This window comes from Onychomys torridus, chromosome 8 (genome assembly GCF_903995425.1).
Source record: "Onychomys torridus chromosome 8, mOncTor1.1, whole genome shotgun sequence".
NCBI classification, from domain to species: domain Eukaryota; kingdom Metazoa; phylum Chordata; class Mammalia; order Rodentia; family Cricetidae; genus Onychomys; species Onychomys torridus.
In genome coordinates, this window is record NC_050450.1 from 61,731,442 (window position 1) to 61,755,680 (window position 24,239).

General features: G+C 45.7%; 2 protein-coding genes across 2 annotated transcripts in view; both read left to right on the forward strand.

The window, feature by feature from the left end:
- The first annotated feature begins 100 nt into the window (after positions 1–100).
- Shpk (sedoheptulokinase) lies at positions 101–21,967 on the forward strand. The gene is made up of 5 exons (XM_036197470.1): positions 101–341; positions 8,437–8,578; positions 20,830–21,013; positions 21,564–21,716; positions 21,862–21,967. The coding sequence occupies exons 1-5, from the start codon at positions 180–182 to the stop codon at positions 21,944–21,946; spliced, it is 726 nt and encodes a 241-aa protein (XP_036053363.1). The 5' UTR covers positions 101–179; the 3' UTR covers positions 21,947–21,967.
- Positions 21,968–22,587: 620 nt separating this feature from the next.
- The window catches only part of Trpv1 (transient receptor potential cation channel subfamily V member 1), a 41,509-nt gene continuing 39,857 nt past the window's right edge, over positions 22,588–24,239 (forward strand). The window contains exon 1 of the mRNA XM_036197469.1: positions 22,588–22,643. Within this exon, the coding sequence (XP_036053362.1) occupies positions 22,638–22,643 (6 nt within the window). The 5' untranslated portion in view covers positions 22,588–22,637. The remainder of the gene's footprint in view (positions 22,644–24,239) is intronic.

Here is a 24,239-nt window from a genome sequence, read left to right on the forward strand (position 1 = left end):
CTCGGGTCGCCGCGTGCGGGAGCCTGCCTTCCTTGACCAATGGGAAGACAAGAAGTCGCCATGTGGTGTGCGGCCGAAAGATTGGCAGGGAAGCCCCGCCCCCTCGCTGCCCTCCCGCGTGAAGAGTGTCCCGGCTAGCGCGCCGCTCAAGCCACCGGACCTCTGCTGTCACCGCTGCCATGGCTTCGCGACCCGTCACTCTCGGCATCGACTTGGGCACCACGTCCGTGAAGGCTGCCCTGTTGGAGGCTGCACCCGACCAGCCAGCCGGGTTCGTGGTGCTGGCCAGCTGCACCCGGGCTGCCCGGGCAGAGACAGAGAGCGCGGCGGCCGGGCCCCAGGTGAGGCAGCACCCTGGAGCCGCCGTCCCCGGACGACACTGGCGGCATCCCGGGCAGCACCTTTCCGCGAAGATGTACCCCTGACTGTCCAGCTTGTCTGACCTCCGCCTGCCGTCCTTTGCTCCAGGGCCTTGCAGCCTGCAGCCGCTCAGGCTAAGCCGTTAGGTTTTCCCAGGGAGCTTTCCCACCTGCGGGCACCGATCTTCCCACTCTCAGGCTTCTCTGGCGGCCCCTCCTCTCTGCCCATCACTTTCTGTACTTTGACCGGAGAGGAATCGCTTTCAGAGTAATAACCACAGGCCTGATTATCATGCTTGTTGCTCGTGGCTTACATCTGCCCTGTGCCCTCAAGTTCAAGCTTTTTTTTTTTTTTTTTTTTTTTTACCCCCTAGGCAGGTTGGGCTCTGGAAATCAGATGCAGAATTAGGCTTACCTCGATCCTCTCACTCCGTAGAAGTGAAAGTAACAGAAAATTTCACTTGGTTACTCAAAGAATTCCAGCCCCAATGAGAGATCTCTGGAGCATTGTTGTCAGAGGGTAGGAAGACACTGAGATAAGTTGATTAAAATTTTTAAAATGATCAGAATGATAATTATACACCACAACCAGTCGCTTTTGAAAATTAGAAGAAAGAAAAGGAAACACTCAGGGGCCCACAGGATGGCTCAGCAGATAAGAGCAATTGTTGAGCAAGCCTGATGACCTTAATTCCATCTTCAGAACCCACCAGGGAGGGGAAGAACTGACTTCTGAAAGCTGCCCTCTGATGGCCACATGTGCCCCACGACAGGCACAAGTCTGTACACACACACTATATATTATATATATGTACACTATATATAATATAGTGTACATATAAATAATAATATATATATATATACATATATATATATATATACACACACACACATATGTTGAGAGATGGTGTAAGTAGGTTCAGAATGGACATGAAGCCTCAGACTCCAATCCTGTTAGTTTCCTGAAAAGGGTCAGTTTATAGTCAGTGAATTTACAGAAGTTAATATCAAGGCAGAGTGTAACATCTCACTTTTTTTCTCGGTCTCAACTTGTTCCCTCGTCTGAACTAGGTGGTCACTAAGGCTTCTTCCAGCCAGAAACTTGGATTGAGTGCAGTACCCCACACTTGAACCTTGTGTCTCAAAAGCTCTTAGCCAGGCGGTGGTGGCACATGCCTTTAATCCCAGCACTCGGGAGGCAGAGGCAGGCAGATCTTTGTGAGTTCGAGGCCAGCCTGGGCTACCAAGCAAGATCCAGGAAAGGCACAAAGCTACACAGAGAAACCGTCTCGAAAAACAAAAAACAAAACAAAACAAAAAAGCTCTTGCCAAGGGTCTGTATTCAGTTCTTTGGAGGTTCAGAATCCATCTTGCTGGGACGTGTTTAAGAAGATAAAATTTTCCATTAATAAAAAAAAAAAGAAGATAAAAATTGGGGTTGGGGATTTAGCTCAGTGGTAGAGCGCTTGCCTAGCAAGCACAAGGCCCTGGGTTCGATCCCCAGCTCAGAAAAGAAAAAAGAAAACAAAAAAAAAAAGAAGATAAAATTTGCAGGATCACTTCTAATTTTCCTAGAGGCCTTCAGATTTAATTCGGTTGGGGCCTCAGTATTTTAGCATGATTATTTGACTTCATGAATTATGACATGGAGAAGTTGACTTTGATTCTGGAGAAATGAGGAGCTGGGCCAGGATTATAGTACATCGGGTCCAGGGTCTGCCTTTTCCTCATGAACTTGAGCTCCTCTTCCTCTGTATGAGATAGGGTCTTGCTGGCCTCAAACTTGGATCTTCTTTACTTAGCCTCCCAAGTGCTGAGATTACAGGTGTGTTCCACTCCATGCAGCTAAAACACAAGGTTTTGGAGGGAATCTCTGACTCAGCTGTCTGTCATCTCTGGCTCCGCCTCCTCAGTTGGAGGGGCTCAGGGATGGATAGGTTTGAGTGAGTTGCTCTGCACTTTGATCAAGTCTGAAGTTCTAGATCTTGATCTGGGTATAGATCCACTGATGGTTTGAACCAAGAAAGAGTAGCAACAATGGCTTCCCTGTTAAAGTATGGGTGTGCCCATTGTCCCGGGACTGCCCCGGTCACACTCAACCCTAAAATGAACTGCTGAACACAGCCTCCTTGTCTTTACTCCCAGCTGGCTCATTTTTCTCCTCCATGGTCTCCACCCACGCAACCCACTCACCCCTGACACGTTTTAAACAGAGGCCCCTCTGTCCTGAGATGATGCACCATCTGATGGCCATCTGGGGACGTTTAAACTACCACGGTCTAACAGAAAAGCAAGTTACAGATGTGGGCTACACATGTAATTTTCAGTTTTTGAGCTGCTATTTTAAAGGAAGTAAGAGGAATGGATGAAATGAATTTAATTTAATTTAGATTTTATTTATATTTATTTATTTATTTAGAGACAGAGGCCCACTATGTAGACATGACTGCTTCTGCCTTCTGAGTACTGGGATAAAATTAATTTTCATTATGTATTTTATTTAACCTAATGTATATAAAGTATCATTTTAACATGCAATAATAGAGATGTGTTAATGAGATATTGTACATGACTCATATTAATTCTGAACTAGTGTGTGCACATTTAGATGCTCACGTGTATTTGTATGTATTTGGATGCCAAAGGCCAACTTTGCATTGTATTCCTCAGCCCTCAGGTTTTATTTACCCCCCCCCCCTTTTTTTTTTCTTTTTGAAAAAGTGTCTCTCACTGGCCTGGAACTTGACAAGTAGCCCCCAGGGATCTGCCTATTTCTGCCTCGCCAGTGCTAGGATTTAAGTACACATCACAGTACCAGACTTTTAAAAACTTGAGTTCCAGGGATTAATCTCAGATCCTCATGCTTGTAGGGCAAACTGACTGATCCATCTCCCCAGACTTCAGATGTGACTCATGCATATGAAACATTTCAGTTCAGACCGGACTCGGATGGCTAGTGGCTGCCATACTGGACAATGTCCTAAACTAATGTCCCTTTCCTTTCTTCTTCCACCCTGCCCTCCCTGTCTTTTCCTCTGTGGAGCTGTGTACCCTCCTCTGTGTCTCTCCACCGCTGGGCACTTTGGCTGGCATAGTGGAAGGCTCCTTGGTAGGGGGTGGGGCTACATGCTGAGGATATGCTCTAGTTTGCACCCCCCCCCCCCCTTCCACAGCTCCACCTTACATTCCCTCCTTTGTTCACTTGTGAGGCCAAGAACTGTCTTGTCCAGGCTTTGTTTGTTCCCGGAAGGGCAGATGCACTCCCTGGAGGAATCCAAAAAGTCCAAAGACTCAGCCTTCTCGTGTTTTCTCCAGCCCACAAGCCTTCCATATCACAGAGCATGGCCTTTATTTCGGAGTTGCGTTCTTCTCTCCCGTCTCTGAACTTGCCTGGACCTTTCCAGTTAAAGGCTGGTTTATTTTGTATTTGATGTGATTTTCATGTGCCCAAACACCTTATTTTAGATGAAATCAAAATACATTTTCAATTTATGAAGCTTAGAACCCTAGCTCGTAGGAAAGGATTGATTTATTTATTTCCTCCTATGTCTGTGCTTGAGTGGGCGTTTGTAGTACCTTAAAAGGATAGAAGCGGGTGTTGGATCCCCTGGAATTGGAGTTATAGGCAGTTGTGAGCATGTGTACTCTCCTCTCAGCACACACACACACATACACACACACACACACACACACACACACACACACAATACATAAGTAAATGTAAAAAGAATTAACAAAAAATATCCCTAAACAAAATGAAGATCTGAGTTGGGGCCAGGGTATAATGTTATAGCTAGCCCTTTCCTAATATCTTTGAAGTCTGGATTATTAGATCCTAGACACAACAACCAGGTATGCCATTTTGACAATTTCTGATGGCCTTTAAATAATACTTAGTTCCATTTTGAGCTAAGGAACTGTCTCAGATATTTGTTTATTTATTAAAAAATCCCTCCCATCTCCATTTGGGTTGGGCAAATGCTATATTGCTGGCTTACATCCTAACTCAGTTTTTTTTTTTTTTAAGATTCATTAATTATGAGTGTGTATAAATGTTTTGCCTGAATGTATGTATGTGCACTACATGTGTGCCTGGTGCCTGTGGAGGCCAGAAGAGGGTATCAGACCCCCTGAGACTGGGGTTACAGATAATTATGACCCACCATGTGGGTGCTGGGTATTGAAGTGTGGTCCTCTGCAAGATCAGCAAGTGCTCATAACCACTGAGCCTCCTCTCCAGCACCTCTTAGATGTTTTTAAACTGTGTTATACACCCAGTCTGCTTTCTTGTTTAGGTACACACACAGGGAAATATAGGAACAAACCCTGAGAATGTGCAAAGGTAAAAGGCCTTAATTTGGGGGTTTTGGGCCTGCAATTCGGAAGGTCCAGGGTTCAGCTTGCTCTGAATTTACGAAGACCACAGAAAAGTGGAAACTCCAGTGGGCAAGCAGGATGGAGCAGGGAGGAGTCCTATAGGGAAGGGCAAGAGCTGGTGACAGGGGCTGGGTAGACAGTAAGACAAGTATGCTGGTGTGTAGTGAGATGTTCATGTGAGAAATAAGCTCCACAGCCTCCTGGTTTGTGTTTTGAGGCTCTGAGCTCAGGGTAACCCCCTCCCCTCCCCTCCCCTCTCCTCCCCTCCCCTCCCCTCCTTTTCCCTTTTCTCTTTCTTCCTCTTTTTCATCCTTGGGATTGAATCCAGGACCTTGCACTTACTAGGCAAGTACTCTAAGGCTGAGCTGAATCTCCAACTCCCAAATTAATTCTCTTAAATGTAAACAATTTACTTCAGATATTAAGTATCCCAAGACTCTGAATAACAAATACTAGTGACATAGGTGTGATTCTTTTAAATATGACTATGGAATTCTTCCACTTTGAAAGTTAATTTATCCACTGAGGAACAACGAGGCATCTGGATTTCTTTGGTAGGTGACCTTTGTGAGTCCTTTATAGCCTATTGAAAATTAGAGTGTTAGAGGGCCTCGAATCTAAACTTGCCTTGAAGGCCTCATTGAGATCACATTGCTCAGCGTATCCCAAATTGCCATGTTCTAAGAGATGTCGTTCCCGGGGCCCCAACACAGGGTGATGTAAGAAAGCTTCTTTGTTCTGAAACGATTCAGGATAGGATAAGCCTAGTGTCTGAGCCCACTACTGGGATGAGATAGAACCCCGAGGTCCTATTTATGGTGTGTTCCCAGAGCCTGGATTTCTCAGGTTTGTACCTCACCAGTACCTATTTTTGGAGTTGAGTAACTTCCCTCCCGTTGGAATGCGTTCCTTCATTTGAGTTGCTCTTTCCTCTTTTGAGTCCTGGGAGACTGAAGCTTGCACTTGCTGGGCAAGCTTTCTACTCTTGAGCTGTAGCCCCTGACCTACAGTGGACATTTCCTTAGCTGTAAAACGTCAATAACTGTCCGTCCATATCTCCCCCCCCCCCCCCCGCCACGCCCCCAAGGTTCAGCTTGAACCTGCCCGACCACTGTATTCTTTTTATGTTGCTAGGGCCACTTGACTTTTCCTGGTGCTAACGTGGTTTTAGATTAAGCTCTGATTAATTTTCATGACTTTATCTTTTGTTATTTCTTTCCTTTGGCTGGGAATTGAACCCAAGGTCTCATAGCTGGTAAGAATGGGTTCTACCACCAACTGTATTTTATATTTTTATCAGAGTCTTTTGAGGTTGATTTTTGTCATATGTGGAATAGAACCCAGGGCCTGGCAGATTCTAGGTTAATGCTCTACCAGTGAGCCACACTCTTATCTATATTTTGTATTAAGAAATTTTAAAAAAGATTATTTATTTATTTTATGTATACGAGTGCTCTATCTGCACGTATGCGTTTTTTTCCCAGAAGATGGTATCAGATTCCACTGTAGATGGTTGTGAGGCACCATCAGCTTCCACTATAGACGGTTGTGAGCCACCATGTGGTTGCTAGGAATTAAACTCGGGACCTCTGGAAGAGCCGCCAGTGCTCTTAACTGCTGAGCCATCTCTCTAGCCCCTCTATTTTGTATTTTTTTAAAAAAAGATTTACTTTATTTTTAATTATGTGTATTCATGTATGTCTGTGTGTGGATTTGTGCATGTGAGTGCCAGTGCCCATGGAGGCCAGAGGTGTCAGCTCCAACCAAAGCTGGAGTTACTAGGTGGTTGTAGGCCCCTACACCTACAACGTGGGTGCTGCCTAATGTGGGTACTGGGAGTCCAGCTTGGGTCTTCTGCAAGAGTTGTACATACTCTTAATGGCTAAGACGTGTGTGTGTGTGTGTGTGTGTGTGTGTGTGTGTGTGTGTGTGTGTGTGTATGGTGTAGGTAGGTGTTCATGTGTATATGGGTGAGTGTGCATATATGTGCATGTATAAGCCAGAGGTGGATGTTGGGTGTTTTCCTTTATTTATTCACTTGATTTTTTTCAGACAGAATATTTCACTGAACCTAGAGCTTTCCAGCAAGACCCAGAGATTCTGTTCTCACTTCACCAACACTAGGATTGTAGGCACATGCTGCTGTGCCCAGCTTCTCTGTGTGGGTGCCTGGGTTCAAAACCAGGTACTTCCTCATGCTTGCATGGCAAATGTTTATTGACTGAGCTGTCTCCCCAGCCTCAGGATCTGCTTTGTTTATTATTTACTCATCTGTTTGTTTATTTATTTTTAAATGAAGTCTCACTAAGAGACTATGTCTCACTAGCTCAGACTAGTCTCAAACTCTCAGGCCCAAACATTCCTCCTGCTAGGACTTATCAGAGAGTACTCTAGTCCTTTGGAGTTTGGTTTCATTTTGTTTTTGAGACCAGAACTACATAGTTCTAGCTGCCCTGGAACTCTCTATGTAGACCAGGTTGACCTTGAACTAACAGATCTACTGGCCTCTGTCTCTCAAGTGCTGGGATTAAAGGCATGCTTCATGCTCCACTGTGCTGGGTCCTTTGGGTATTTCTTGACTGCATCTTTCCAGGATTGAGGCTCAGAGAATGATATCCCCCCAGTATGGCATCTTGTGTTGAGAAAGTCTGTGTAGGGGATGGAAAGGCTCTAGCTTAGTTTCTCCTCACCCAAATACACAAATCTGAGGATTTTTCTCAGATGTGTCAAGACCAGGCTGCAAGCTGGGTATGAGCTTTGCTTTCCACGTCCTTGGGAGGCTGAGGCTAGAAGGGGATGGTTAAAACAGGACTTCAGAGCAGCCTGGACAGCAGGGCAAGATTGCCCGCCTCACTCCCCTCACTGTCCCTGCAAAGTCCAGCCTACAAAGGCGTTAGACCCGCCTTCCACCCCATCTGCAATCTCAGCCTCAGGCTCAGTCAGGGAGACCAAGGAATGGAGCCCTCCAAATGGACTTCCCTTTCCCCGTGGTTAATTTCCATCTTTTGGATTCACTCCAGTTCCAAAGAGACTCTTACCAGCTAATTTCCCTTCCTCCCCTTATCACGGAAGACTTCGAAAATTTCTCCACACTCCCTGCTCTTTCTTTCCTTCATTCTTATAAAGAAGGGGTAATGTAAACTTCAATGGGCCTTTGTCTTCCGATTCTCTTCCATGCTGTGATTTTCTTTGTCCTCTTGCTTCTTAATAAATTGATTTGCTTTTTTCCCCATTGAATCTGTCTCCAGTCATTCATCCCAGTCAACCTGGAATGAGGGGAGGCAGGGGAATTTCATCTGCCTCTGCGCTGCCAGACTCCTGCCTCTGCCTCTGTCCCACCCTTCCTTCCACATTATTTCTCCTGCAGACTGTGGAGCACGCTTTTCTCAGTAGAGCCTGGTGTATCGCTAAACTATCCACAATTGTGCTTCCTCCCTGGGGGTGGGGAGTGGGCCTTTGATGGACAGTCTCAGGGGGTGGGGAGTGGGCCTTTGATGGACAGTCTCAGGGGGTGGGGAGTGGGCCTTTGATGGACAGTCTCAGGCCAGGCCCAGCTGGGGCTAACCAGATCCTTCAGTTCTGTATCTTGGCAATGATGCTTGGGGGAATGAGTCGTCTCTCTAGGAGATCTCTAGAGGCCCTCCTTCCTTGGTCTGCCTGTTTGCCTGCCCATGCCCACCCTGTCCTGTTTTGTTTCCAGGGACGAGAGCAGGATGTGACTAGAATCATCCAAGCCCTAAATGAGTGCCTTGATGCTCTTCCCCGGCAACAGCTCCAGAGAGTCGGGGCTATCGGAGTATCAGGACAGATGCATGGCATCCTATTTTGGAAAGCAGGTCAAGGTATGCTGGGTGTGGGTAATGATCTCATGCCGCGGTCACTTAACGGACTAAGAACAGAGTTGGGAAGGGCTCTTGGACCAGGGTCAGGTTGTCCTGGCCTAGGCATAGTGCCTTGCTCCTCCGAACAAAATATCATAGGCTGTCACCTGTGTTTCATGTACATTTTGTCTGGGCCAAATGTGTAGTGAAGACTCAAGCTGTCTGCTTGCACATCCATTATATTACCTGTGGACAGCCTGAGGAGAAAGAGAGTTTGATTTTTCTTTGGGACTCAGTAGAGAGGATCTCGTATAGCTTTCTTTCTTTCTTTCTTTCTTTCTTTTTTTTTTTATTTGCCAGCTGTAATTGGACAAGATACCAAGCAGAGGAAACTGGAATTTGAGTGTTTTAAAATTAAAATTTATTACAGATGGTTGTGAACCACCATATGGGTGCTGGGAATTGAACTCAGGACTTCTAGAAGATTCACAACCATCTGTAATAAGATCTGGCTCCCTCTTCTGGCCTGCAGGGATACATGCAAACAGAACACTGTATACATAATAAATAAATAAAACTTTAAAAAAAATTTAATTTATCATTCTCTCTCTCTCTCTCTCTCTCTCTCTCTCTCTGTGTGTGTGTGTGTGTGTGTGTGTGTTCATTTGTTCTCTTCTTCCACTGTATGTTCTGGGGATGGAGCCCAGGTGGTTAGACCTGTGTGGCAAAGCATGTTTACCTGCTGAACCAACTTGTTGACCCTGGGTATAGGTTTTTTCCCCTTTTCCTTTCCTTTCCTTTCGTTTCCTCTCCTCTCCTCCCCTTCCCTTCCCTTTCCTTTCTTTCCCTTTTCCTTTTCTTTTTCTTTTTTTCTTTTTTTTTTTTTAGACTCAGTCTTATGTGGCTCAGGCTGACCTTAAACTCTTTAAATAGCTAAGGCTTGTCTTGAACTCCTGATCCCCCTGTCTCCACTTCCAAGTAAACATGGGACCTCACCTCCCATGTGCTAGGCAAGCACACTAGCACTGAACTATGCCCCAGTTCTCGTGTTTTACTTTTTATTAATGACTTGGTAAATTGCCCAGGCTGGCCTTGAACTCACATTAGCTCAGGCAGGCTGCAAAGAACTTAGGATCCTCAAGTCTCCTAAGTAGCTAGAATTGCAAGCCTGTGCCATCAGCCCCAGCTGGGTAGAGTGTCTAATCTTTATATGATTTCTCAGAATTCTAGCTACTATCGCTTTAGTGGGCAAAACATTATTATTGTTTTTATGTTCTTGTCATTTGGTCCTGGGGATGGGACCCAGGGTCTCCTGCCTGCTAAGCATGTACCTGCAAAGCATCACTTCATCTTCATCTGATGGTCTGCCACAGTGCAAAGGTGGTGACCTGTCCTGCGTGGCCCTTAGGGGAAGATTGTGCCAGGAAAACAATGAGCACTTCAGGTGCCAGGTGTCAGGATAAGGATGCTACCTGCATGACCTCATCCATCTTTCCCAACAGCTTTATGATGGGTGCGACTGTCACCTCTGCAGGTGAGGAGCAGGGAGTTCAGAGAGGTTAGAACAACACAGCAGCAATCGTGGTTGAACTTTCAAAGGCCTCTCAGAAGACCAGAGCCACAGGAAGGTAGTGGTACAGTGAAGAGAGGGACTTCCCAACAAAATGTCCACAGAAGGAACAGAATTTAAAGGAAGTTATCAGCTCCTTGGATTGCTAGGCATTCCTTTTTGTCATATAGACATAAACTGGAAAGGATAGTATTACAAAACCACCCTCAGAAACGTTATCAGTTGAGCGCAGATGGGTGCTATTATTTATTGAGACAGAGTCTTGCACCTCCCAGACACAGAGGCATGGCACTGCACCTGGCTGAGTGCAGACTTTTCAAGCAGAGGAGAAATGGCTGCTTGGGGTTGATGGGTGATGTGGTTAAGAGGGTGGGATGCTGGATTCACTCCTGTCTGTCTAGAAAGTCAGCGACTCAGGTCCCCTGGGCTAAGTGGATGGTGACTCTCTTCATCTAGTGATGCGTCCTCTGAGCCTTGCCCCAGACAGGGCTGGGTATCTGTAGAAGCCCCCTCCCCTCCCTTGTCTGCTTGTTATCAGGTCACTTCAGACAAGAGCTGCTTGGCTCCAAGCAGCAGGGGGCCGGTGAGGGCGCCAGCGCCTGACCTCTCCCAGGCAGTCTAGGTTGTAAAAGCTTTTTAAATTCTTGAATTCTTCATTAACAAGAATAAATGTCCTTTTAATACTAAAACCCTTCCTGAAGGGGAGAGCAGAGACCTAATGATTGTGGTCTGGTCCTCTGCCTTCCTTTTCTCTGAGTCTCCTGGATTCTGTACCAACCACACAAACCATCAGCCACATCATTGGAAGAGCTGCTTAAAATTTCACGGAGCCAGCCTGCTGTCTTGTTTTGCTCTCTGCTTCTGGGAAAGAGAAGCGAGTTTGCTGCTGCTGCTGCTGATTCCTGATGATGGAGTCTGGGAAAGTCAGGTTTGGGATCAAGCTGTGCTGTTTTTAATGGTGGCCATAATTCAGGTTGGTTTCAGTACCTATCACATGGCGGCCCTGTACTGGTCCCCCTGGGAGATACGGAATTGAGTGTAGAAGCCTGTATCTTCAGGAACGCAGCCACCATGGTCAGGCACCTGCAACTCGAGCAGAGGCCTAAGTACTTCAGGGAGGACACAGGCAAGCAAGTGGGAGAGCTGGGAGTGACTGGCACTTTCTGAGAGGCCTGCGGTCAGGCCTGTTTTCAGGGTCCACTCCCAGGCTCATTAAAACAGGGAGAGAAATAGGGCCTATAAAGCAAAGCTAAAAGGCGAGCTGCAGACAGGGCAAAAACATTGGCCCATGTCGAGTCGGTGAAGGACCAACATCAGGCAAAGGAAGGGCAGATGGACCAATGGTCCCTGACAAACAGTTCCTGGAAGGGGAAGTACAGAGGGACGATGCTCAGCGTCATCCGCAATTAGGAGAATGCAGATGTCAACCACCTCGAGACATTGTTTTCCACCCACCGGACTGAAAGGAATCGAAAGGCCTGGGAATATCAAGAGTTGTCGAAGGAGTGGGAAATGGGTTTATTACAAATACTGCAGCTGGTATTTCAATAGTGTAAATGAGCTGTTTTTTTTGGTAGGGCAGCTTGGCAAGGCCTGTTCAAAAAGAGTGGCTGCTATGCCTTAGAAATTATACTGCTTGGAACTGGTCCAGGAGAAGTACTTCACTGCATCTTTGTTTATAGTGGTAAAAACGTGCCATTTACCTGCGGGGACTCATCACATACATGCAGTAAGGCCCATGACGTGGGATGACACAGTGGTTAGAAAGAATAAGGCACATTGAAGCAGATTGACACACACGACATGGTGTTGGGCAGCAGTAGACACAGTAGAGTATTATTGTTTAAGCAAACACACCCAGGTCAGCTACATAAAACAAAACCTGTTGTGTGAGTGTCAATGACAGACAGTCACCCAGGAAGAATACACAATGACAAGGAGGGGGCTGCAGCTAAGCGGGGAATGAGCAAGCAGGACTTTGGCCCTTTCTGTAGTATTTGAAGATTTTTTTTTTTTTAAATTGAGAGTGCATCTATTTATTGTCATGTCATTACAAGCTTCAAAATATAATATAGCTCTTTACCAAAGGGAAGGAAAAGGGAGAGAAAGAGAAGGAGGCACCCGCTGGGGCAGATTCTGGGACAGACTTCCTAGATTTACATACTAATTATTAAGTCTGTGGAGCTGGGGGAATTTTAAGAGCATCCTGCTTTATTTTTTCTTATGTGGGGATAACAATCACATAATCAATTCTCAGCGCCCATATGGCCGCGCACAATTGTCTGTAATCCCAGCCCTGTGGTGCCCTCTTCTGGCTTCCACAGGTACTGCAAGCATGTGGTGCACAGACTTACATGTAGACAAAAACACCCCTAAACAGTAAATAAATAAATAAACAAGCAAATAAATTGCCACATAGAGTAAATGAATTACCATTTTTAAAGTGTGTTAAACAACTTATGGCATATTACAAGCATTCTATTTTTGTTTTATAACAAAATTACAATTCAAACAATGTAATGGGATCAAAAGAGTTTTGGAAACTCTTTTGGGGATGAAGGGATGGAGCTGAAGCTGCAGGACTGCAGGGACTGAGGTAAGAAGCCCACTCATAGACTCAGGTAGCAGTGCAGCTGTGGGGAGGCTGTCACAGGAGGAAGTGCCCATTCCTGTCCCCATCTCTCAGGGGAACTTAACCTGACACCAGGCAGATGTTGTAGGTCCCTGATGTCCAAGCTTTAACCTATAACTTGCCTCTCTGCTGTGCTGCATGCCGGGAATACTGACAGACTGTTGACAAGGTCCCTTTGGAGTCTTTGCTGTCATTGTTTCATCTATCTGTGATATGTGTTCTCAGCCATTTATTATTTTTTTAAAGATTTATTTATGTATATGGTGCTCTGTGCGCATGTACATCTACAGGCCAGGAGAGGGCATCAGATCCCATTATAGGTGGTTGTGAGCCACCATGTGGTTGCTGGGAATTGAACTCAGGACCTCTGGAAGAGCAGCCAGTGCTCTTAACCTCTGAGCCATCTCCCCAGCTATTTGTAAGGTTCACTCCCTTACTCCATGTTCTTCACATGTCACTTCAGAGAGGACTTCCTGGACCACCTCCAGTAACCTACCACAGTCTTTCCCCTCCTCCCTCTGCGCATTTTCCACAGCAATTAAAAGTACCTGGTATCATATCTTTGCTTGTTTATACTCTGTCTTCATCCTGGTGTATAAGCTTCATGGGGGCAATGGGCTTGTTCATTTACTTTGTGTTCAGAGACTAGACTAGAACCAATGTCTGATGTCCATCAGTTGGTATATCATGTAGTCCCCGTGTGTGAGTGAATGAATGGATGTCATAGCCTGGGAATAATGGAGAGGGGCAGGTAACTCTCATTCTTTGGTTCCCTATGAGTAAATTTGTAGGAAAATATGACCTTGGATCCCAAATCTGGGGGTCTGAGATCAGACATAGCCCTAAAACTTCTACCCTGCTTGGCAGGCATTCTGCAGTCAAGGACAGATTCTGACCTCTGTCTATTAAGTCTTGAACATGTCCAGTTGCTGTGAACTGTTCTGGACTGGCACATTGTGTCAGCATTCTTTTCCTATTCTGCTGCACTAGTTGTCATTAACTTTGCATGCTGACATGAGAAACGGCCATATCTGAGGAGAAGATATATAAGGAAGGTACACTGTCTTTTTCAAAGGCTACTGGAAAACCCTGAGGCCCAGGACAGGGTTAAAAGCTGTCTTAGTTAGGGTTTCTATTGCTGTGAAGAGACACCATGACCACAGCAACTCTTATAAATGAAAACATTTAACTGGGGTGGCTTACTTACAGTTTCAGAGGTTCAGTCCATTATCATCATGATGGGGAGCATGGCGGTGTACAGGCAGACATGGTGCTGCAGTAATAGCTAAGGCAATAGGAAGTCAACTGAGACACTGGGCAATGTCCTGAGCATAGGAAACCTCAAAGCCTGCCCCTACAGTGACACACTTCCTCTAACAAGGCCATACCCACTCTGACAGAGCCACACTTCCTAATAGTGCCACTTCCTATGAGATTATGAGGATCAATTGCATTCAAACTACCACAGAAGCTGTGTTAGCATTCTGTTGCTTACAGAGAGAAAAGTTTCGTTTCAGCTCACAGTTTTAGAGGTTCCAGTGAATTGCTTTGGGCCTATAGTGATGTATCATGGTGGAAACATGTGGGAGAGACAAATTTCTCACCTCATGGTTGGGAAGTAGACGAGACAGAGAAGAAACTCATGCCCCATGATTTCTCTCTTTAAAATTTTAGAAGATTTTATTTATTTTTATTAGGTGTGTATGAGTGCTTGCCTGTATGTCTGTGTACCATGGGCATGCAGTGCCCTCTGAGGCCAGAAGAGGGCATTGCATCACCTGGGACTGGAGTTAGACTGTTCTGAGCTGCCATATGGGTGCTGTGAATTGAGACTGGGTCCTCTGGAAGAGCAGCCAGTGCTCTTAACTGCTGAGCCATCTCTCCAAACCCCCACAATCTCTTTTGAGAGCTCACCCTCAGTGACCTAAAGATCCCCTACTAGGTTTCACTTCGAAGTTTCTACTGCCTCTCAACAGTATGAGATGGGACCAAGACTTTAATCTGTGGGCTTTGGGAGACATTCCAGTCTGGACTATCACAGAAGAGAAAGACTCATCATCAGCATCACCTTCTCTAGTACTTACTGAGCGTTCTCCATGTGCTGGTAGTGTTCTGAGTTCTCTTCATGAATTACCTCATTTAATGTAGACAGCATCATATAGACAACACATAGGACTCTAACCAGAACCTTAATTTAACCCCTGCTTTTGCTGGAATAAAAGTGTCAGGAACATTAGGATCCAGGGGTTCAGAGTTCCAAGTGCTTTCTAGTTCTGAACTTTCAGATGGCTGCCACCAAGGTACTGGCTAACATGACTACCACTCTTTGTCCCCAGGATTGCAGGATTGGTTTCAGAGGAATCATAAGAGGAAAAAAAAGAAAATGGACGAACACTGTGAGAGACCCTGGGGGACTCATTTGAGCTGGTGTGTGTGTGTGTGTGTGTGTGTGTGTGTGTGTGTGTGTGTGTGTTGGCTTGGGCTGGGTAAGAGTCAGCCAGCTAGGAGGGGAATTCTGGCTTCTCCAGCACACCATAGTCCTATAGGAACACAGGTGTCTTCAGGGATAAAACCAAAGCACTAGAGAAAAGTTGTCCCCATCCAGCTCCAGAGTTGGTGACTTATAGTCTAAGGATTATGTAACATCAGTTGGTTCTTGGGGGCCAGATGGGAAGCCCCGAGATGAGGAGATAATTTGTGGCACAGGGATAGATTACCTTTGGATCCACCCAGGATCCATGCATCCTTCCTCCAGACTTTAGGGCAAGACCTGGCTCATTGGCATTTCTGGGCAGAGTAGCTAGTGTTGCTGGGGAAAATGAGCTCATAGGTCAGGATAATAGACACTTGAAGAACAATTCCATTCCTCAAGGAAAATATTGCCCTGGGTTAATTTGACTGTATGACACAGAACTCTTAGAATGGGACACACTAAGAATTTAAAATTAGCTTGATACAAACCAGGTGTAGTGGTGCATGCCTATAAACCTAGCACTCAGGAGGCTCAGGCAGGAAGATGGTGTTGTAGAGGCCAGCCTGGGCTGGGCTACAGAGTGAGACCCAGTCTACAGAATTTAATTTGATACACTGTCTAGGGTTACTAGCCAGGGTTACTATTACTATGGTGAAACACTATTGCCCCAGCAACTCAGCAAGGAAAGGGTTTGTTTGGCTTATGTTTCCATATTACAACTCATCATCAAAAGAAATTAGGACAGGAACTCAAGCATGGCAGGAACCTGAAGGCAGGAACTGATGCAGAGGCCTTGGAGGGGTACTGCTTATTGGCTTGCTCCATATGGCTTGACCAACCTGCTTTCTTATAGAACCTAGGACCACCCACCCAGGAGGCCCCATCCACAATGGATTGGGCCCTCCCCCATCAAGCACTAATTAAGAAAATGCCCTACAGGCTTCACTACATCCTCATTTTAGGGAGGCATTTTTTCAATTGAGGCTTCCTCCTTGCCGGTGACTCTAGCTTGTGTCACGTTGACATTAATTAGCCAGCACAAACACTAAACAGTATTGAAGGGAGATTATATTATCCCTGGGTACCACAAAGGGACATATAAAAAGAACCAGGAGAATTAGCTATGAAAAGCAAAGAAGTTGAAATGGAGAGTGTAATACATGAACTTAATAGATGAATGGATGAAACTTCAGAACACACATCAGACTGAAAGACCAGGTTGAGATCTGTCATGGGACTGGTGAGGTGGCTCAGTGGGTAAATGCTCCTGCTGCCAAGCCTGCCAACTTGAGTTTGATTCCCAGAACCTGCATGGCAGAAGGAAGGAACCAACTCATGCAAGTTGTCCTTTGACCTCCACACTCATTGGCATGCAGATGTACACATGTGTGTGCACACGTGTGTTCAGAAAGTACATGTGAAAACAGTTATTAAAATTGAAGACTGTCAGAAGGAAGATGGACAAATATCTATCTATCTATCTATCTATCTATCTATCTATCTATCTATCTGTCTGTCTGTCTGTCTTAGTTAAGGTTTCTATTGCTGTGAAGAGACACTATGACCACAGCAACTCTTAATAAAGAAAAACATTTAATTGTGGTGGCTCATTTACAGTTCAGAGGTTTAGTCTATTATCATCATGACTGGAAGCAAGGCAGCATGCAGGCAGACATAGTGCTGGAGCTGAGAGTTCTTACATCTTGGCTCATAGGCAACAGGAAGTGGTCGTCTCACTGAGTATGACTTGAGCACATGTAAGACCTCAAAGTCTGCCTCCATAGTGACACACTTCCTCCAACAAGACCACACCTAACTCCAACAAGGCCATAACAGTGGGGGCCATTTTCTTTCAAACAACCACATTCCACTCCCTCACTCCCAAAGACTTCTAGCCATATAATAATGCAAAAATACATTCAGTCCAATTTCTAAAGTCCCCATAGTCTATAATAGTCTCAAACTTATTTACAAGTCTAAAGTTCAAAGTCTCTTCTGAGATTCATGCCTTCTCTTAACTGTTATCACCTATAAAAAGATCAAAATAAAAAAAGCAGATCACATACTTCCAACATAAATGGCACAGGATATACATTTACAATTCTAAAATGTAGGGAAGGGAGAATAGTGAGGAAATGCTGGACCAAGGCAAGACTGAAAAACAGCTAGACAAACTCCAAATACTGCATCTCGATGTCTGATGTCAAAACACTCTTCGGATCTCCAACTCATCTTTCTTGACTGCAATGTACTTCTTTCTCTTGGGCTAGTTCCACTTCCTGTTATTAGCTCTCCTTGGCAGGTGTCTCACAGCTCTTGACATTACCAACATCTTGAGAATTCCAAGGCAATCCAGGCTTCAACTTCACAATTTCATGCAATGGCCTCTCTAGGCCTCCATTCAGGGACACTCCTGACATATGCCTGGTCTCAGCAGTTTTCCTTAGTGGTGGAGGCAAATTCCATAGCCCCGTTCTTCTACCCTTAACTCCAGAATCAGGTGGCCAAAGCTGCCAAGTTCTGCTGCTTGCTAGGGCTGGAACATGGCCCCCTTATTCAATTACATCTTCACCAGCTTTCTGTTTTTTTTTTTTTTTTTTTTTTTTTTTTTTTGTGGTTTCCTTCACTGCCTAAGCTTGGCTGTCCTTGAACTTGCTCTGTAGACCAGGCTGGCCTCAAACTCAGAGATCCACCAGCTTCTGCTTTCTGAGTGCTGGGATTAAAGTTGTGCACCACCACACCTGGCTCTAAGCTTTTCTTTCTTTCTTTCTTTTTTTTTTTTTTTTCCCACAAATTGGAAACTTAGCTGGGTGGGATGTTGCCCTGAGGTCACCACTCCCTTTATTTCATTCCTTAATCTGTTTATCTCCTTGACTACAAGATTTAGCTCCATTCTACTTCCTGCTGCTCCTTTTCTCCTCAGCTTGCTCCTTTTCATTATAAATCTTTATAATGACCAGGGCAACTCAATTAAAGAAAACATTTAATTGTGGTGGCTCATTTACAGTTCAGAGGTCTGGTCCATTATCATCATGGCAGGAAGCAAGGCAGCATTCAGGCAGACATGGTACTAGAGAAGGAGTTGAGAGTTCTTGTGTCTTGACTCATAGGCAACAGGAAGTGGTCTGTCTCAACTGGGCATGGCATGAGAATATATGAGACCTTAAAGCCCTCCTCCACAGTGACACACTTCCTCTAACAAGACCACACCTACTCCAACAAGGCCACTCCTCTTAATAATGCCTCTCCCTTTGGGGACCATTTTCTTTCAAACCACCACACTATCCATCTGTCTGTCTGTCTGTCTATCTATGTATATATCTATCTATCTATCCATCCATCTATCCATCCATCCATCCATCCATCCATCCATTCATTCATTTTTTATTATGTATACAGTGCTTTGTCTTCATGGCCAGTAGAGGGCGCCAGATCCCATTACAGATGGTTGTAAGCCACCATGTGGTTGCTGGGAAGTGAACTCAGGACCTCTGGAAGAGCAACCAGTGCTCTTAACCACTGAGCCATCTCTCCAGCCCCTCCAGTGAACTTTTAAGGACAGAAAATTTAAAAGCTCATAGAGCCCTAGGTCAGATCCCACACAAAATAAAAAGGAATGATGACCACTGAACTTTTTCTTATAGCTTTTCTTATACTTTTTCTTAACTTTTTCTGTACTCTCTGGAAAATAACAGTGGGGTGAGATTTTGAGTACCTGTTTCTGTTTCCACATCACAAATTATTTCCAAACTTAGTGGCTTATAGACACCTTCCACTTTGGGTTTAGCTGACTGACTCTTGTTCATGGTATTGAAGGAGGCTGCTTCAGTGTTCATCTGGGGGACAAACTCCTCAGGATGGCCTCACTCAGTGCCTGGTACCTTTATGAGGAAGACTGCAGGACCAGCTCCCCCAGGAATGTCTGCTAGATGTCTACATGTGGCTTGTGTACTTTCTGGCACAGTGGCTGCAGGATATCTGGGCTTTGTACCTAGAGGCTGGTTTCTCTGAGAGATGTGGGGATGACAGCTCTTTGTGTGTGTGTTTGTGCATGCGTGGGCACAAAATGTGCACCATGGCCACATTCTGACCATGTGTGGTGGTCAGAAGACACATGTAGGAGTCTGTTATCTCCTTCCACCATATGGATGCAAGGACTGAACTCAGGTCATCAAGATTGGTGGCCTGTAGTATATCCACTGAACCATTTCACTGGCTCTTCACGTTATTTTTTGAGATAAGATCTCTCACTGAATCTGAAACTTACCTTTTCACTGGACTAGCTGGCTAGTGATCCCCAGTGACCTATCCATCTCTGTTCTCTAATGCTGGGGTTATAGCCATGCCTAATTTTTACCTGGGTGTTATGGATTTGAACTCAGGTCTTCTTGGTTGATCTTACCTGCTGAACCATCTTTTCCGCCTTGGCCACAGCATGTGTTATAACCTAGCCTTGGATGTCCCCACTTATGACTTTCTCCACATTCTTTTGGTCAAATAAGTCACCAGGTAAGCCCATAACTAAAGGAGTAAGATTTAGACATTGTCCCTTAACAGGAGATACAGCAAAGGATGTGTGGGAGTCTACCACAGTTAATGTTTGTAGACAGTGAAGGAAAGGCTCTTTGAACCTAGGTATTCCAATGGATCAAGCTGCCATTCAACTTTGAGAACATGAAGAACATTCTGAGGCTCGAAGGACTGTAGGTGCTGAAGGACCTGTGCTGTGAGCAGTTTTGGTTAAAGTATTTAAGTCAGGCGCAGGGGATTTCATAAGGTGTTAGAAGAGATAGATGGATGAAATAAGCTTGGTCAGACCTCTTCAATGTCAAAAATTGTTAATGAACTTGAGGTTGGGGATGTGCTCAGTGGTAGAACATGTGCTCAGTATTCAGGAGGTCCTAGGTTCCAACCCTAGTACAACAAATAAGCAGTTAACTAGCCCAGAACAAAAGAAAAGAGAAACAAACAAACAAACAAACAAACAAAACAAAACAAAACAAAAAAATCTGGGTGATCAGTCTGGTATCAAATGTAGAAAATTTTGTCATGATGAAGGTTGGAAGGACAGGATGAGCAAGGGGCCTTGAGAGTTCATTAAATATCTTCTCTTATGGGATGAGGGAGATGCAGACTCAAGCTAGAAATGAATTTAATAAACCAAACCAAGCCAAGTCCGAAAATAATCTGGGTATGTAGTACCCTGACAATCAGGAAGCTGAGGCAGGAGGATCACAAACTTGAGACCAGTCCTGGCTATGAGCTATATATAGCAAACCCTTGTCTTAAAATACCCAATCTAACCCAACCCTTTCCCACCCACCCACCCACACACTCCACCCCTAGGCCCCAGCCCCACACAAGAATGAACATTAAAAAAAGAGAGAGAGAAATCAGAACAGAGGTTATTCACACGGGAGGAGTGAGTGACTTGCCCACGGTCACTCAGCCACTCTGATATCAGAACCCTGCATGAATGAAGCACTGTCACAGAGTGGAGATGTCTGTGCTGTAAACTCACTTGCAAGAGGATCCAAGGACATGCCTCTACTCACTCAATGTTGTTTTCTCCACTTCTGTTGTCTCCTTTGTTGCAGGCTGTGAATGGATGGATGGAGGGCCTTCCCTTGTATTTGAGCCCAGAGCTGTGAGCCACTTGGTCACATGGCAGGATGGCCGTTGTCACTCTGGTTTCCTGGCTTCTCTGCCCAAGCCAGCATCCCATCTCAGTGTGGCCACGGGATTTGGCTGTGCAACCATCTTCTGGCTTTTGAAAAACAGGTCTGACAACTGTTCTTTGAATCAGCATGTGATTTCTGGGGTGCGAATAGGGACTATATCTCTAGCTAGTCAGCATTTCTCTACCTGCTGCCCCGTGCCTTGAGTGTGGCCTGGCACAAGGTGGAGTCACAAGGTTCATGTTTGGTCTAGAATGGTTCCATTTGTGGAGGCTCACCATTGGATATCTGGTTTTAAACCAGGACAAGATGGGGGTGGAGGTGGGGTAGAAAGGGAGAGAGAGACAGAAAAAGCAAGACTTATCAAGGTGAGTTCAGAGTGGGGTCAGGGTTGTAGGGGACAGGGCTATGATCTTCTTCCCTGGGTATAGTGCTTCTTCCCCCAAGTTCCTTCCCTTGGGGCAGGCTTGGGATAGCTTTATCTAGAGTGGCTGGGGCAGCCTTTCCCAGGGAGTCACTGTATCGACAGTATGTGAGGTTGTGGCTGTGCCCCAGCTGTGCCATGTCTAGTCCCCTCTGTTCACAGCTGGGTACATCATGAGCTTCCATATCCTCATTCTATCGTGCCAAACTGTTTTTGGTATGCCAAACAGCCCGGAGTTCCTGAAGTCCTATGATGCAGCTGGCACCATTCAAGACTACGTGGTTGCCATGCTGTGTGGCTTGCCAAGGCCCCTGATGTCTGACCAGAATGCAGCTAGCTGGGGCTATTTCAACACCCAGAGCCAAAGGTGGAACTTGGAGATGTGAGTATGGCCTCATGGGTGGATCCAGAGGGGTGGTGTCTGGAGGGAGAACTTCACTCTGCCCTGTATTTTAAAGAGTAGGGACAGAGACTATCTGCCAGAGGGATGCTTTCGACTTCATTCTACACAAACGTTTGCTTTTCAGGTACAGAACTCCAGGGCCCTGTAAGTTTGCTTCCCTCAGGGCCTCCAATTTTGAACCTTGGCATACAGTTAAGAGCACATGGTAGTTCAGGTAAAGACCTTTGTGGTTTGCTCCATGCATCCGTCACTAACCATGAGCAATGGATGCATGCAGTGTTCACGAGGCCACTGGGCCTGCTTTGGTTTGGAATGTGCTAACCAGCTCTAATGGTTCTGGGGCCCTGGTGTTCCCTTTGCTGAAGGTTTGTGTCCCCTTCAAACACACAGGTATTGATTGGAATGCCCTTGAAGTCTGGCCCATCTCTAACCCCCCCCCCCCCCCCCCCCCCCGCTTCCATTCTCCTCTTCTATTTATCTCTACCTCTTTCTGATGGCTGCTGTTGAGACGGGTTACCCCCCATCCCCACTCCATGGTGAATCTCAAGTTTTTGTTCACTGTCTACAAAACCCAAACTCATGACTTTAAAAATGCCAGAGACGTTTTGTGATAACACTTCATTCTGCTGTCCCTTCTGCTCTGTGTAAGCTGTAGCACTGTTTCCATGAACCGGGAAAATCCACATGGCCAAACACCCCAGGAACTCTAGGGCTCACTTTTGTTTTGCAGCCTGGAAGAGGCAGGCTTTCCTGTGCACCTGCTCCCCGACATTGCAGAGCCAGGCAGCATGGCAGGCAGAACCTCTCACACGTGGTTTGACATCCCAAAGGGCACACAGGTGGGCGTAGCCCTGGGTGATTTACAAGCCTCTGTCTATTCCTGCATGGGCCAAAGGACTGATGCAGGTGAGTTTGCCTCTTGTTCCCTCCTTAGACTTAGGCTGCTGTCTCCTCAGTACCAGCTCTGACCCAGGGTCTGTGACCCACAGTGTAGCCGCAGGCTCAGCACCCCATGAAGATGGAAACACCTTCATCCCTGCGGGGGATCCTCTGCTTGGGAAGCTGACAGATCTCAGAGTTCTGTCCCCTTGCATTAATCCCACTAGGGCTAGGAGAGGGAGAAGGCTCTCTTTTTCTTTCTATATACTCCATGACCAAGAAAATGGAGATTAGCTGGAACCATGGCTCACTGGCAGAGTACTTGCCCAGCATGCACAAGGCCATGGGTTCTGTTCTCAGCATGAGGGATGAGGCAAGAGGAGGGGACTAGAGCTGTTATTGTGTCAACAAAAGTTATATTAATGTACTTCTAAGTGTAGAACCCTTCCTGTCAGGACGTAGTCTCCATTTGGTTTCTTTTTAAGAATCTGTAAAACCTAAGGACATGTGAAGTGGTGCAGACCCATTGGAAAACAGTCCGTGAGTCCCGACAAGTTAAATGAGGAGTTACCATAGGACCTGATGATTCTGGTCCTGGAGACACAGCAGGAGAACTAGAACACGTGTGTCTGCGCAATCACTCCAACCCCATAGTTCATGCAGGCACTGTTCACTACAGCCCCGAGTGGAAACAACCCAAATGGAGTGTGGAAACTGTGGGCCATCTATACTGTTAAAAGGGATGGAAGAACTTCCTGTGAGTATTACAATGTGAAGAATTCCTAGGATACAAGTGTGCAACACCATGACTAGCTTTCCCTCACCCCTAAAAGCCAGGATATTGAATATACCAGGGTAACAATGCTGTAGCTGAATGCCACAGGCCGGGAATTTATAAAGGGAAAGGTTTATCCAGCTCTAGAGGTTTGTCAGCACAGCGTTGAGGTCCACATCTAGTCTTGAGCTTTGTGGCAGATCGAGGCATGATGTCATACAGGAAGACAGAGAAACTAAACAGGGGGAGCTCGTCTTCTGAATAGTGCTTCTCTCACCCTAACCCACAAATCCACTCATCAACGAGCCGGCTGACCCAACTGGAACATTCCTGCTGATTGCCCTGCTTAGCCTCATAATGGAACTGAATCCTGTCATGAGTTTGGATGAGAACTTTCTAGTCATAGCAAGTCCTCCTTTCCTGGGGTGGTTGGATTCTCTGGTTCCGTGGGCAGGGTTGGTGGGGTCCCTTCCCTGGACTCCAACCCCGAGCCTAGAGGCAGGTGGGGCACATGCTGCTTCTGGCTTATAGCCTTGCTAGAAGGTTTGATGTGGCACAGCACAAAGGTTTTTTGTTTGTTTTTTGTTTTTTTTATTTCTTTAGTGGCTGTTTTTGCTTTTGTTGTTTCCAATTGCCTAACAGATGAAGAGATTGGATGCTGACTTCAGTTTGGTTTCTAAACCTGCTAGTTCTGAAAAGTAGTGAACTATTGCCCCTGTTTTACTTTATTAGACTTATTTTATTTATTAGTGCATTACTTATTAGACTGAGTTCAGCACACACTTGGTGGGGACAATTGGCTATGCCTCTTAAATAAATACTCTCCAAGAATGCACACACTTTGAACA